The 15,365-nt window shown below is 36.7% G+C and overlaps 2 protein-coding genes across 3 annotated transcripts; one reads left to right on the top strand and one right to left on the bottom strand.

Annotated features, from left to right (window-relative positions):
- The first annotated feature begins 3,824 nt into the window (after positions 1-3,824).
- LOC107830657 (DNA repair RAD52-like protein 1, mitochondrial) lies at positions 3,825-8,193 on the top strand. Its single transcript, XM_016658280.2, has 4 exons — positions 3,825-4,174; positions 6,394-6,431; positions 6,528-6,622; positions 7,669-8,193. The coding sequence occupies exons 1-4, from the start codon at positions 3,888-3,890 to the stop codon at positions 7,810-7,812; spliced, it is 564 nt and encodes a 187-aa protein (XP_016513766.1). The 5' UTR covers positions 3,825-3,887; the 3' UTR covers positions 7,813-8,193.
- A 568-nt stretch (positions 8,194-8,761) lies between these two features.
- LOC107830658 (transcription termination factor MTERF6, chloroplastic/mitochondrial-like) lies at positions 8,762-11,554 on the bottom strand. 2 transcript variants are annotated; one of them, XM_075254912.1, is made up of 2 exons: positions 11,448-11,554; positions 8,762-10,193 (listed from the first exon to the last, which is right to left on the bottom strand). In XM_075254912.1, exon 2 carries the CDS (start codon positions 10,186-10,188, stop codon positions 9,205-9,207), a length of 984 nt encoding a protein of 327 aa, XP_075111013.1. In that variant the 5' UTR covers positions 10,189-10,193; positions 11,448-11,554; the 3' UTR covers positions 8,762-9,204. The 2 variants fall into 2 exon arrangements, with proteins under 2 accessions (XP_075111013.1, XP_075111014.1); XM_075254913.1 differs by having other exon boundaries at positions 11,319-11,453.
- Positions 11,555-15,365: the final 3,811 nt, after the last annotated feature.

Genomic DNA, 15,365 nt, shown 5'->3' with positions numbered 1-15,365 from the left:
GCTGATAGCCTACTTGGAGGGCTCTCGACCTGTCTATCGGGACCTGCGGGCATGAAACACAGTGTCCCAAGGCAAAAAGGGACGTTAATACGAAAAATGTACCGAGTATGTAAGGCACATAAATAAGTACATAACATATATGGAAGAAATATAGAGTAATTGACTCAACCTGTAAGTCTGCATAACTCTGTAAATCATAAATTACTTTTAGCGTCATGCATATGTGTATGAATGCCATGTCGTGCATAGGTACATGTTTCATAATATCATCAGCCTCTGAGGGCATCCCATCATATCATATCGGCCTTTGTGGGCAAAATCATCAACGTATACCAGCTGATCAGGTGGTGGTACGTATATAACACCATAATCGTTCTCATATCCCATATACATATATATACATACATATATACGCGTATATAATGCCATCTGGTCACGGGTCAATGTACATGAATACAATGCATGAAAAGTACGTTAATAAAATCTTTCTGAATGTCATAAGACCATTTTGCCTTTGAGTAATATCATAAAGTAAACTCTTTTCAACTTTCGTATTTTTCTGAGACCCATGAACAAATGATAAAATATTATGACACATGGAAATTCAAGAACATAGATATCTCTAATACTTTTATGAATAGAGTCATTTATGGAATTTGTGCATTTGCATGTTTCGTTCGTATCGTATGGATCATACCAAAAGAAAGAAGGGATAGCCTTAACATACCAGGAGTAGGGAAAACTCCGTATAATATTCTTGAAGATTGCACTGTACTCTTTTGGAATCGCAAAATTTTACGTTGCTACGATTCTAACAATTTTTGTTGGAAACCTGCGTGGATTGAATTTAGAACCCCAAAAATCGGATTGAATTTTTGCTTCTGTTCTTGAAGCCTTGAACGAACCAAGCTCCAGTTCTTTGAATTATTTGGAACGAATCAAACTTCTACTTTATGAAGCATTTGATTGACCTAAGCTTATGGCTTTTGAAGCAATTTGAAACTAGGAAGTGGTATATAGGATTCTTACTTGGTATTGAACGTTTCTAACTTTCGTTGTCCAAGTCTTTGTTCAAATGAAGACAAGTCTTTGTTCAAATAGAAAATAAGACTTATAACAAGTCTTGTTTTGTTAAATTTCCACCTAACCTTAGGTAGCCAACTAAGCATATTGGACTCTTAGTCACTTATGTTTGGTTAATTTAATGGCTGCCACGTTTTTGTGGGGAAGGGATTAATCTTATCCAAATATATCCCCAGTTAATTAGGTAATATTTCGTTACCCTATAATTAATCAATTACCCGTAAAATTGAGAATTATTCACACTTACTTAAAATATTACTCACTTTTCACATACCTTATACACTTTACTATTATGGTCATGTGGTACCTTGTATGATACTAGTCCATAAATACCGAGTATTTTAGCTCGAGCCGTATTTTATCCCAACATGCCAAATTTGGACGAAAATTCGTTTTCTTTGACTTGCTTCCCCTTTCACCTTTACGAATTTACTTATTATTTGCTTGAAATAGCATAATCCTTATAATCTCCAAATAATCTTTTCTTTGGACTAATGTCAATTACCTTACAACAAATCTAATGTACAATATTTCAGGGTGCAACATCGTCGTAACTTAATACTGCGAAGCATGACATCACCGTAATGTAATACTACTGGGTGCAACACTGTCGTAACTTAATACTGCGAAGCGTAACATCATCGTAATGCAATACTGCTGGGTGCAATACTGTCGTAACTTAATACTGCAGAGGGTAACATCATCGTAATATATTACTGCAGAGCATAATATCGACGTAATACTGCGGGGCGTAACAATATTATACTGGAATTCCAGTATATTATACTAGAGTATTTTTCGGATTTTGAGTAGTGTTTTTGTTCAGATTTATCTTTACATGAAAAGTTGCTAAATTTCGATTACTTTTGAATTTACTGTGGTTATTTTTGAATGACCACTTGTAAATCTGACTATTTTTGAATTTCTCCCGCTTAAAAACTCTTAGCTTAATCCTACTCCAATGCGAGTAGGGCTAGGACGATCTCACGGGCAAGTCCATTTTGATGATTCCAACTTGAATAATCAAAAAATTATACGGAGTATCTCCAATGAGACTTCTCTTAGCTGAGTGTTCTCCTAATTAGCGGTATTTAATAAATGGATTCCGCCTTTTTTCTCCTTTAATTCTTGCTTTACCAAGCATACCATAATTTCAAATTTAGAGGCTTAAAATTCTTATTTGGGTTTGAAATTCGAAGTTAATGGTTAATACTGTTAAAATCGTCTAAGTGTTGATCATTTATATTTAAACATCCCGTTTAAACACTAATTTGTGATTTACTTTAAAGATCTCAAAACTCTATTGTTGGTTCTTGAAATTATTGAAGAAGACAAAATGGGTCTTCTTCATTTGGTGTTATTTGACTAAATTAGTGATTGATGATCATTTGTGTTGGCATTTTGAGGCTTTGTTTTAAATTTAAGCTCCTTTAGAGCAGAGTTGGGATGGTTTGATCGAAATTGAACTTACAAATTCGAATAACATTTTGTTGATTAACATATAAAATTATTGCAATCGAATAGACTTTGATGAACAATTAAATAGATAGGTCGATTGCAGATAATACAAAGTTATGCCAATTTGGATGAGTTTGGTAAACAATTGAAAAAGCACAAAATTTATGCCAATCTGGTAGAGTTTGTGAACAGTAACAATATAAGTAGAGTAAATATAGCATAAAGTCTACTGATCCGGTAGATAAATCCCTAAAAAATTGCGCGGATCCTACGGTTACTTTTTAAATACATTTAAAAATAAAAATAATATTTAAATACTAGCCCCTTATTGGGGCATTCTTGTCGATCACCCAAAATGGAGGTGAATATATTAGGGCAGAGCCAACTACTGTAAATTGATTCCCCATTGTTGAGAAATTAAATTGCGTAAATAAGGTATAATTAAATTATTTTTTGTATATATAGAGATGGTTGAATTCCCTTGATAGAGAAACTTCTAGTGTAGAGATAAAGGGGGTTTAATAGCACTTTGAGTCATAGGTTCAAATCTCAAATGTGTCATTGTTATATTTTTTCTGAATCCTTTTGCTAGAATTCAATATTTATTATACTATTTTAAGGGATAATCCAAGTTTTGCTTCATAACACTAACTTCTCTTATAGTTTACGATGTTAAGCTTATTTTTTATAGTAGATTCTTAAACCTATTTTTCGTTAATGCTAAAAATTATAATTTAATTGATATACACTTTCTAATATTAAACTCTTCTAAGTAATTAATTAATTTTATTAAAAAAAACTTATTAGCAAATCCTTTAAGAGAATATCAAATTGAAGAGAATATTTTGCTCCTTTTGGAAAATAGAGGAGCTTTGTGCCATTTGCTCATTTTCCAATAAATAAACCCTTTTAAAAGCGGCAATGGAGTTTTATAGCCCGTTTGGCCAAGCTGCAAAAATCAGCTTATTTTGAGAAGTATTTTTTTCAAAAGTGCTTTCTCAAAAGTATTTTTGGTAAGAAGCAGTTTGTGTTTGGCTAATTAGTTTGAAAAGCACTTCTCAATAGCAATTAATATTTAGTCAAACTTTAAAAAAGTATTTTTCTCAAAAGTGCTTTTCAAAAAAGTGTTTTTGAAGATAAACTATTTTTTTCTGCCTCTGCTTCTGCTCAAAAGTACTTTTGTTCCTTCCAAAAGCCTGACCAAATACCTCAATTTTTTGCCAAAAATACTTTTGGTAAAAAAAGAAAAGAAAAGTACTTTTGTCCCAAAAAACTTGCCGGTTATTAGAGGGTTCTGTGGGAGTATTGTGGCACACACCAGAGCGAACTAAGGAAGCGGGAAAGTCATGGCCTTTTCTTCATTGCATTCAACCTCTTCTTCTGTGTTGAACAGAGTCCGATTTTGCCAGCGCTCTTTCTCTGCCAAGCCCTCTTCTAATCGGGCAGTCAAAGACAAAGACAGAAAGAAAATGATGTCTGATTGCGACAGGGAAACCCCGGAGTACGATGTCCCAACTTCAGGAATCAGCCGACCACTTTCTGAGATACTCAAAGAGCTGAACAAGAAGGTCCCTGATTCCCTCATCAAGTTTCGCCACGAACCTAATGGCTTCTCCCTCAAATATATCCCCTGGTCGGTGGCCTTCTTTTTTCTGTCTCATTTACGCTAGGTTCTTTTATTTTTAGAATGTTTATCGGAATCTGCTCTGCGCTCTACTAGTGTTTGTTTGATTTTGAGGGGAAATTTTTTGTTTGCTTGCGCTTACCTTTTGCATTTATTAGTTGTATCGGACTTGCTTAGGGTTGGGTGTGGGGGTTATGGTTTTGGTTGAGGGTTATTGATGGCATATCTTGCATAACTGAGCTCCAACATTTGCTTGAACTTGTCTAAATTCTGTATTTTTGTTTCAAATTTAGTGATTTCTTTGATGCATATGTCTGGCAAAAGGCTTGTAATGTTTTCTTTTTTATAACGGAGAAATCCCTGAGAGGATCAGTGCACATGGTTCGAAGCTCGGTTGACAATGGATCCGCAGCTCTGCTCTTCTCCACTTAAATACCAAGCTTTTTTTGTGGCAAGGTTCGAACATGTGATGCGCGCCTAACCAAAAATCATGTGTTGCCCTCTTATCAAAGTTGGGGGACAAAACCTTGTAGGGTTATACTCACTTGAAAATTCTAGTTTGACTCTATTGATTGACAACTTGTCCTGTGTCTGTTTGCCTTAAGAGTACTTTGTTCAATAAAACCAGGAGCATTCACGTCTACACCACTTTGCCCGTGTTCATGTAGAGCCACCCTTCAGTTAATAGGTACTCCCAAGGCGTCAACCAACTCCCTAGCATATCCTTCTTACGCAGAGAACATCCAGAATAGATTCCTTGTCCTATAAATTAATTTTGATGCTCAACCAAATATTTTGGTCAGGCATTTTCTTGGCTAACCTAAATGGTAGATGGACACATTTTTCTGTTTGATTATAAGCTGTGTTTTTGTTACATTAATTAATGCAAAAGAGGACAATGAACCGGAGATAAATTTATTTTTATGCAATGTAATATGTGTTCGATTCGTCAACTGCCTCCTCTAGTTTAGAGGAACTATGATAGTGCAGCTCCTGCTAAAAGGAGCTAAATTCAACTCTTATGAAAACATTTGAGCTTCCAACCAAAACTTTAAGGCAATGGGTGGAACGGCCCAAGACCTTTGTAGACCTCTTCGGAAGCCTTTGCTCGATCCTTGTGGGACAATTAATAACTCGAAAATTCTTGTTTTTATTTTTCGAAAAAGTATACTCAATAATTCTGTCTTTCTTCACCTTTGAGGATTCACAAACATTAAACAGAATTTATAGAACACCTTTCAATTAGACTGTTCTATGTTCTTCAAAGCACTAGTCAACTGTTAATATGATCTGGCAGAGACTTGTTTGACGTGCTAGTTAGCCATTTTGAGTGTGTTTGGCTTGGCAACAAATAATTTGCGAAGAAAGTTATCCTTAATGATGCCATTTTCATGTATTTGTCTCCATTGAAATATGAATAACTTTTTTTTCAAGGAAAATGTTTCCTCATAAAGGAGAAATGACTTATGTTCAGGAAGGAACTTATTTTCCTTTGGGAACATCCCAAAATTTACTTTTTATCACTAACTTCAATCAACGCTTAGAAATTATTGTCAATTTCTTAAACTCAAAAATATCACCAAAATACTACTCCCTCCGTTTCAGTTTATGTGAACCCATTTGACTGGGCACGAAGTTTAAGAAAAGAGAGAAGACTTTTGAACTTGTGGTGTAAAATGAAGCACATATATTTTGTGTGGCTATAAATCATTGCATAAAGGTAAATTGTTTCCAAATAGGGAAAGAGGTCATTCTTTTTGGCACGGACTAAAAAGGAAATAGGTTCACATAAATTGAAACGGAGGGAGTATCATTTTATCGTGTAAAACTCTTTATTCGATTACTATATGTTAGTACATACTTCTATACTCAACCAAACAGGGGAAATGGACCTTAAAATGATTTCCCAGATAAAATATTTTCTATGAAATACATTGTCCTTCATACCAAGTGCACCAAAGCATCAATTTGGGTGGTCATCTTTGTTTCACCAAGATTCTGCTTGGTCAATTTCGTAGCTCAGTTGATTTTGAAATATGTGGACATAAGTGCATTTGTAAAATTGTACAGCGGAGCATATTTTTTACGTTTTATATTGATGTGAGCCTTCAATCATTTCTGGATCTGACATGTTAACACTTTTCTGGAATAGTGTGTTCTATTGTTTCTTTTGCTTTTTACGATATAAAGAAAATTGATTACTCTTTGTGACTTTTGAATCTTTGCAGGCATATTGTGAATAGGATTCTGAACTTACATGCTCCGGGTATGTCAAAGATCCTTCTGTTTTTTCCTTTTCTGAGAATTAAAACTTTTTTTAATTTAGTCAGCCAGTTGACAATCAAATTTGTTGACAAATCAGAATGGTCTGGTGAAGTTCGTAGCATCACTTACTCATCTGATGGCAAGTCAGTTTCAGTTGTTTACCGTGTAACACTATATGGGACTGATGCAGAGGTATTGCTGTCTTTGTTACTTGCTTCACAACTTGTTTCTATAATTAAGGTGTTTTTTGTGTAGTCATAACTAGCTGCTGTATATATCATTTTTGCAATCTTTTTCTGGGGCAAATCTATGTGATCAATTAGTTTTTCCAATGCTATTGTTTATGAGGTGCTGCCTTTTAACTTGAGAAGACCTACCTAAAAAGCCGCAGATAGACCATGTAACAAACTTTAAAGCGAAAGAAAAGTCCAGTGATTCTCATAAAATTAGTTCCGCTTTTAAGGACTTCATTAGATGTATTAGCAGATAATTCTTTTCTTTTTCGTTAAGTGGTATTTAAGTTTTTTTAGCAGACAATTTTTTTAGGGTTAAGCAAGAACCCTAAAAAAGCCTTCTGAAATACAATAACCAATCAATGATGTAATGCAATATGTCCAGAATGTTCGGAGCAGATTACCTTCTTAAATATTCTTTTTGGTGTGAATCTAAGTTACTTTGGTTTCGTCCATTGCATAATTGCTAATTTTATGTAAGCATAGAGTAGCTAATCTTACTTAACTACAAGGACACCTTTTTGGTTTGAGTCTAAGCTACTTCAGTTTTGTCCATTGCATAATAGCTGATGCCCGTTTAAGCATAGAATAGCTAATCTTACTTAAGTAGAAGGGCGCCTGGTGCTTATTATTTACTGCACTTTGTATCTCAGCGGCATGGCAACTTTTACTTTGTTGTGATGTCCCTTTAATTTCAACAGGCTTGTAGCTGATATCAGAATTGTGATTGTTTTTCTTGAATTCCATTTCTTCGTCTATTGGGGTATGGATGATAACAGGTGACATGTTATCCATGATGAAATACTTATAAGATGCCACTGCATGTAACAACTAGGAGCAAACCTCAACAAATAGATGCCTCAGTTCTGTACATTCAGCTGCTTGCTACCTAGTTTTCTAGCTTGCTTGTATTTCATTTATATCAGAGTTTTTAGCTTATCAAAGAAGATGATAGAGTATATGATTTTAAATTTCTTGCTCCGTCTCTCTTACTGTTTTGACTAGATATATCGGGAATCAACTGGCACTGCTTCAGTAGATGACCCAGGTTATGGGGATCCTGTGCAGAAGGCAGAAGGTATGGCATTTCGTCGAGCTTGTGCTCGTTTTGGGCTGGGACTTCATCTTTATCATGAGGACATGTCATAGACTGGGAGATCCAAGTTTCTTTTTGGCATCAGCAAAGATCCCAAGTTTCCTAGTGGTAATAGAGATTACCAAGGAGGAAACTGTAATTAACTCTGGTTCTTGATGCTCCGTCGTGTTGTAAGATTGCTGTATTATCTTGCTCCAAGCTGTCAAATTTTACCCATCAACTAATGACAGTAGGTATAAGTGTCTATATATCTGACCGGTTAAGGGGGAGGTTTTGATATTTCCTGCCAATGTTTTAGGCTTAAGAAGCTTTGTTTGTTGCAAGTAGAGGGCTGTAGGGTCTTTTCTAGATCTTCATTTTGTAAAAGCCCAATGATGTTCTTTCGATGTTCATTTGGCCGTGGATAGTTGGTAGTTTACATTTTGTTCCTCCAACGCAGTTTGCTTATCTTTCACTACAACAACAACAACCCAGTATAATCCCACAAGTGGGGTCTGGGGAGGGTAATATGTACGCAGGCCTTACCCCTACCCCAAAGGGTAGAGAGGCTGTTTCCAGGAGACCCTCGGCTCAAAAAATGCTAACATATTTGTCCCTAATGCTAACATATTTCTCAAAGTTAGGTTTCCCGGCTCAATTTGTCCATCCATTTGAGAATGACAACAACAACAAACTAACAATTTAATTCATATTCTTCCCCAAAAGAACCCTCCAAAAGTGGCTAAGGAACTTTGAATCCCTGTCGCTCTAAACAACTTTGTGCTATATTGTGCAAAATCCAGTGTTGTGATACTTTGGTCGATGTAAACAATGATCTTGATGCATTCCTGGTAGCATTTTTTAATTGATTCTGCAGCGTAAGATACTTCCAACTTTGATAACAAACCAAAAATATGTATTTCACAAAGAAGATCTAGAATTGAGATTTTAGGAGTTAGAAAGTTGTTTTACCTAGATGAATATGTTCCTGTATCAAAAAGAAAGAAAGAAAAAGAACAATCATTGACGTTTAACTGTTACATTAAGTCGATAATATAGCAATTACATTTGGAAATTGAACACTGGAAATACCAGATTTTGTTTCCCAATATATCTGACCTAAAACATCAAAAGGAAAATTGGGATGAAAAGTAAAGTACCAAAGAAAAGAATTAGTTTCATATCCCCTAGTAGATTGTGAGACCTACATTTCAAATCCCAAAGTCTATGTAACCCTGAGAGATTGTTTCGTCCTTCCGTGTTTATTAAGCACTATCAGAGCAGCATTAAACAGATGAAACTATCAATTACAGAAGCAGCATATGAATGATTTGCGAATAAATGATTTCCCAGATGACCGCAAAAGGTGCACAAAAAACTCATCCCGTAGGTCTATTAGATTGATACAAGCCGAATGCTAAGCTATATACTCTACGAGAAAAAGGCAAGGAACATGGTCATTACTTTCACTGAACCAGACCAAATTTGAATAGGAATTTCTTCTGATTACAATCCAGCATTTCACTCAGCGTACAGCTTATGTTCTTCTGCGTTACAAGTTTTTGCCTCGACTCTAATCTTTTCTTCAAGCTATGCCTAAAGTAGTCCGGATAATCAACAACTTCATCAAGTCGCCTCCCCATAACATCTATCAGAAACTTAATCCTTGGCTCTAAAGAGTTGGTAACACTCTTTATCAGAACAGGAGGATAACAAGTGACCACAGCTGCAATCTGTCCAACTCCAAAACCCCGTGAAGTCAAGTAAGATAGGTTTGGTTTCAGAATCTTGTTCACGTCTCTACACAAAACTTCAGGGTAATTAACTACCACTTTCTGCAGATCCATATCTGTTAAACCTAGTGATTTCAAAAACTCTGAAGTAGGACGTAGCCGCTTATCTACGCTATAACCCATAATATATGGATTCTTCACTATAACTTTACCAATACCTTCCTTTGATAGATGAAGACTGGAAAGAAATTCCACCATCTGTGAAAGCTTATGTTCTATGCTGTAGCTTATAATCCTTGGATTAAGCAGTATCATCTTACCCAGTTGTTTGTCCGTTATACCAAGCGCTTCAAAGAAAGCAAGGAGTGGACAGAGCTTCTCTTCCACACTGTGAGAGAGTATGTGCGGAAATTTAGTAATGGCAGAAGCAACTTCCTTTGGTTTCGAACCCAGTGTTTCAAGACAGTGAACCATTGGGACAAGTTTCTCATGCAAGCCTAGAATAAGGATTTTGGGACATTTCCGAACAACAGAAGGAAGTTTCCTCTCTTGGATGCCTATGCTTCTCAAGTAGTCCCAGTTTTCAGACGCTTTCTCCCTTTGCACGCCCTCAAGGCGCTTGCACTTTTGGAACATTTCATGAATACTTTTATCATCAAAACCTCTGTCTTTGAAGAACCACATAATGCCAGAACTATGGCTGGTTGAAGTCTCCATATTTCCTGTGACATTATAAACAAATTCTCGATAAATATCAAACACGGGAAGAACCTGGTGAAATCACAAACTAGAAGAAAATGTCAGAATATTACGATGAAGACTGTAGGGAAGCAAAGTATTGACTGTTACTTTCAACTAATATACAAAGTGTGGCAACAAAAAAACCAGCTCCTAAGTCAGCTGTATTGTTATTCCGTCCTCATTCTGCTATGTGAAAAATCAATAAATCATTTTTTCCCTTTAGGGATTGTAAGATTCTTCCTATCTCAACATTCAAATGATTCTTCCTATCTCCCTCCTTAGATCAGCAGACATAGTATATCAATTAAGCTGGGGATCATGCTTCCGAAAGTAGTTGTTTACAAGATATTTCACCACACAGGTATTTTCCTGACTGAGAATATGAAAAGGAAAACAAAGACCGCGAAATCAACAGAAATTGAGATAGAACAAATTAAGGACATGTTAAATAGTTCATAAAATACAAACATAAAACACACCAATAACCTAATTAACATACACCGTTAATTATCCTGATATACTAGTGTCATATTTTCGAGAGAATCAAAGTGGCACCTCCAAAAATGACAGTAGAATGAGATCAAAAGATTAAAAGGGAATAGAGAAAAAGAACAACAATACAACTGAAAAACAAAAACAGCTCAGCAAAGAAACATAACACATTGGCTGGTATGCAAATACAGCAGCAAATAAGTGAATCAATTATGATGTAAATACTCAGGGCCTCAGAAGGTGAATACAATTCACTGAGACCGTAAGCCAAACTGAAAAGTAGATAGATAAGGAACCAGCATAGAGTGTCTGTTATCTAATAAACAATGAATTTTAATTGGGTCATCAAAGTAATTGTCTTTATCATCCATTTCAATGTCCAAACTCAGCATAACTCTAGGTTACATTTTGTTGAGTGAAATAGCAAAGAAATGGTAACATGGTACATTCTGGTGCCAAGTATCAGACAAAACTGAACACAATTCTGAACCATGATACAAATAACTGAACACCAACTAATTAAATTACGGAACAAAATCCAGAAATTACACACATTTAAACGTAATTAAGCAACTACACGTATTGTGCAGCAATTTAAGTCCAAATTCACTTACAAAAAGAAGAAATTGAAATAAACAAAGAGGAAACGCCGAAAAAAAGGAGCCACAGCTTTTGGGGGCGTTATCCACGTTTAGGGCACAAACACAAGAAAAAACACAGCAGAAGGGAAAGGAGAGTAGGACCTGAAGAGGAAGAGGTAACTCTTGCTTTTCTACTCTACTGCCACTTCACAACTAAGCGAGAGGATAAGCTCCTGTACTGATAAGGGCATTTTTTCAACATGGGGGACAAACAAAATACACAAAAAAGCCCCTCTTCTACTTTAACTTTATATTCAAATCCCTTTCAAGTTTCAAAAATGACACTTTAATCCTGTGCAGTCTTCAAATACCACACTTCCCTAATTCCTATTTTGCTTGTTCTGTTTCTCCTAGAATAATGGTTCAATTAGAATTTTTAGGCAGTTACAACAATAATATACATATTAATTTTGTGTGGGTAAAATTGAGAATAAACTTACCCTCGATTTTTCGGTAAAGAAACGAGAGGACAGTGCGACCGATATGCCCTCGGGTAAAGCCGAGGGCTTCCACAGATCGGAGCCCGAGGAGGGCGAATGGTGCGCCCAGAACCGGACACGGCTAAGCATTGAGCTTGCGCAAAGTGAAGAACCGAGGCTAAGGGAAAGATGGTTAGACAGGACAAACAATGTGCCGAAATATCTGCCCTTAACCAGAAACTACGGCGCAAATCTCGCCCGATATCAATTGTGTATCAATATTTACTAGAAGAAAAAAGATTTTTACCTTAGAATTTTACTACAATTGAAACTCCCCTACTATATAAAGGGGGGACTTTTTTTATTTGGAGGACCACTGTTAGCATGCATATCAAAGCTATAAAGTTAATTTTATTCTCTAGCTACCGTTAAAAATTGTTTTTCGGCTGCTTGTTTATTTAGTTGCAACCGAGCCCGTTTTGTGGGCTGAATCGCAACCAATTTCAAGCATCTATCATAAATCTAGTCTTAATCATCCATCGCATTTGGTTTGATCGTTTTATTTTCCTTTAATTCAATTATTTACTATTCAAGATCATTCGTGTTAAATTAAATCACATATTCTTTAAACCGCGTATAAATTCAATTGTTACTCATTTTAGGGATAAACAGTTTGGAACCCACCATGGGACTAAGGATAATAGTGGTGATTTAATATGAATCTCCATAACACACTTTATTTTACACTTGTTCTTTGAAGTTTGATTTCAGGCCCATTGAAAATGCCAAATTATTAGTCAGCTCACTTGAATGTTGACGCCGAGTCAGGCGACCACGGTGAAAACAATAACGTGGTACCAAGCAATGATGCACCCCCTATTGATCTTGATGGTGTCCTGATCCCTGACCTAGTCGACACCAACTCACAAGGTGTCGTCAATATCAACCTGCATATTGATCCCAAAATAGCATTTGTGGGGCACCTTGGCCATCGGATCAAGAAACACCTGAAGGGCAAGGTGATGGAGTTAACTTACAATTGATCTTTGAAATGCTATAAGATTAGTAAGTAGCAATAGCACATTTGCCGACTCAAAAAAATGCACAGAACACGAACTCGGGTGGGTTAGAGAAGACGCTTGGAAAAATAAACGGAACCAGATGAATTCGGACCCAGAGAAACTTCCGAGGGGATGAAAATGCTCGAAGCACTATGTCACGACCTCGGTGAAACATCGTGACGGCACCTAGTCTCTACGACTAGGTAAGCCTAATTTGCAGAAGGAAAATCAAATTTGCGGAAGTAAACAATTTAAAACAGAAATAAAGTAGTAATAGTATTTAAATGTGCCACTCGGCTTACACCATGTTTAACTCTCAATACCAATACATAAATCCAAGACCTGAAAACCCACGAATCACAAGCTAATATCAATACTACATAGCTCTAACTCCGGAATGTCTAATAAGAACAGAAAAAATACAGAAGGGCTAAATACTAAAAGCGGTAATAGAAAGGGACTTCTTGGTCTGCTGACGCGACAGATGTACCTCGAAGTCTCTAGAGCAGTCTCCTCCTCAAGGATGATAGGCCTGAGTAGCGGTACCTGGATATGCACATGAAAACATGCGTAGAAGAGGCACGAGTACACCACAGCGGTACTCAGTAAGTGTCAGGCCTAACCTCGGTTGGGTAGTGACGAGGAAGGTCAGGGCCCTACTGAGATTAAATAAATATAAAGATGACAGGATAAGATAAGCAGTACAACTGAAATTCTACAGTAAGAATCTACACGAGATAATAAGAGTACAATAACGAAAACAGAGATGAAGGCAAACCACAAGGAAGTACCACTCATAACAAGGATGATAACCAGGGATCTCTTGGTATCCTCAATATATGCTAGGGATCTCTTGGTATCCCGAGGATCTATTGGTATCCTCAATATATGCTAGGGATCTCGCGGTATCCTGAGGATCTCTTGGTATCCTCAATATATGCTAGAGATCTCTTGGTATCCCGAGGATCTCTTGGTATCCTCAATATATGCTAGGGATCTCTCGGTATCCCGAGGATCTCTTGGTATCCTCAATATACGTGCCAGGGACCTCTTGGTATCCCGTACCTCCGTTCAGATCATAAATACGTATAGGGAATCTCCCGGGATGCCGTACCGTAGTCCCAAAGTAAAAACACACAGCAACAACACAAGAATACCCAATTAAGCTACATTTCATACAAGTAAATAGTTAATTCTAGCCTAACATGCTTCACGTAATGCAATTAAGGCAGTTTAAGCAAATACGCAATTAAGTCAACTAACATGCTTTTCTAAACTAGCAACAGGCTAAATTCACAAGTAGAATAAAATAGGAAAAAGAACTCAATTGAATATTTAAGGAAAAACCAGATTTTCAACAATTAGCTCAAGTACGCGCTCGTCACCTCACGTACAAGGCATTTCAATTATCAAATATATCATATCCTAAGGGGAAGGTCCCCCACACAAGGTTAGACAAGCCATTTACCTCGACCTGGCTCAAAATCAACCCGAAACCACGCTCTTGCCATGAGTACTCGACTCCAAATGGCCCCAAATCTATTCAATTCAATTTCGTAATGTAAATAACACTTCAAGTAACTGATTCTACAATTAAATTCTAAGCTAATACGCAAAATTAGGTAAAATGACCAAAAAGCCCCTAGGGCCCACATCTTGGAATCGGGTAATATTTACATTTCCAGAATCCTCACACTCCCACAAGTCTAACCATACCAAAATTATCCAAATCCAACGTCAAATCCCCAATCAAAACTCGAATTTTTGGTCTAAGAACTTTTCCTAAATTTTCATACAAATTCCGAAATTAAATGATGAATTCATGTTTGGATTAATGGAGTACAAGCAAAAAGGAGTTAAGAATCTTTACCCAATCGATATCTCTGAAAATTCCTCAAAATCTCGTTGAAATCCGAGCTCCAAAGCTTAAGTTTTGATAAAAATGGCTAAACCCTCGATTTTGAAATTATATATTTTGCCCAGGTATTTCCTTCTTCGCGAACGCGATGCACTAAAGTTCCACTGGCCAGTCTCCCTCTTCGTGAATGCGATGCCTGAGCCGCAAACGCGATGTTCAGTTCTCTTTCCCTACGCGAACGCGAGACTGACTTCGCGAACGCGTAGGCACCAAGTCCTACAGCCTCGCAAATGCATAAGCTACTTCGCGAACACAAAGAGTAAATTCCTCACCAGCACTAGATCCTCTTCACGAATGCGAGACCCGACTCACGAACGCGAAGAAGGAAACCAGAACTGTGCTGCTGCAGATTTTTCTGCAATTTCTTTAGTTCCAAAATGACCCGTTGAGCATACGAAACACACCCGAGTTCTCCGGAACCTCAACTAAACATGCCAACCAATCCTAAAACATCATTCAAACTTGTACCAACCTTCAGAATGGTCAAAACAACATCAAAACACCTATTTTTCATCAGATTCAAGCCTAAGAATTCCATAAACTCTAATAATACGCTTTCGATCAAAAAGTCTATCAAACCTCGTCCGAATGACCTGAAATTTTGCATGCATGTCAAATTAAA

The sequence above is a fragment of the Nicotiana tabacum genome, chromosome 6 (assembly GCF_000715075.1).
Source record: "Nicotiana tabacum cultivar K326 chromosome 6, ASM71507v2, whole genome shotgun sequence".
NCBI lineage: Eukaryota > Viridiplantae > Streptophyta > Magnoliopsida > Solanales > Solanaceae > Nicotiana > Nicotiana tabacum.
This window is presented reverse-complemented; position numbering and strand designations above follow the sequence as displayed.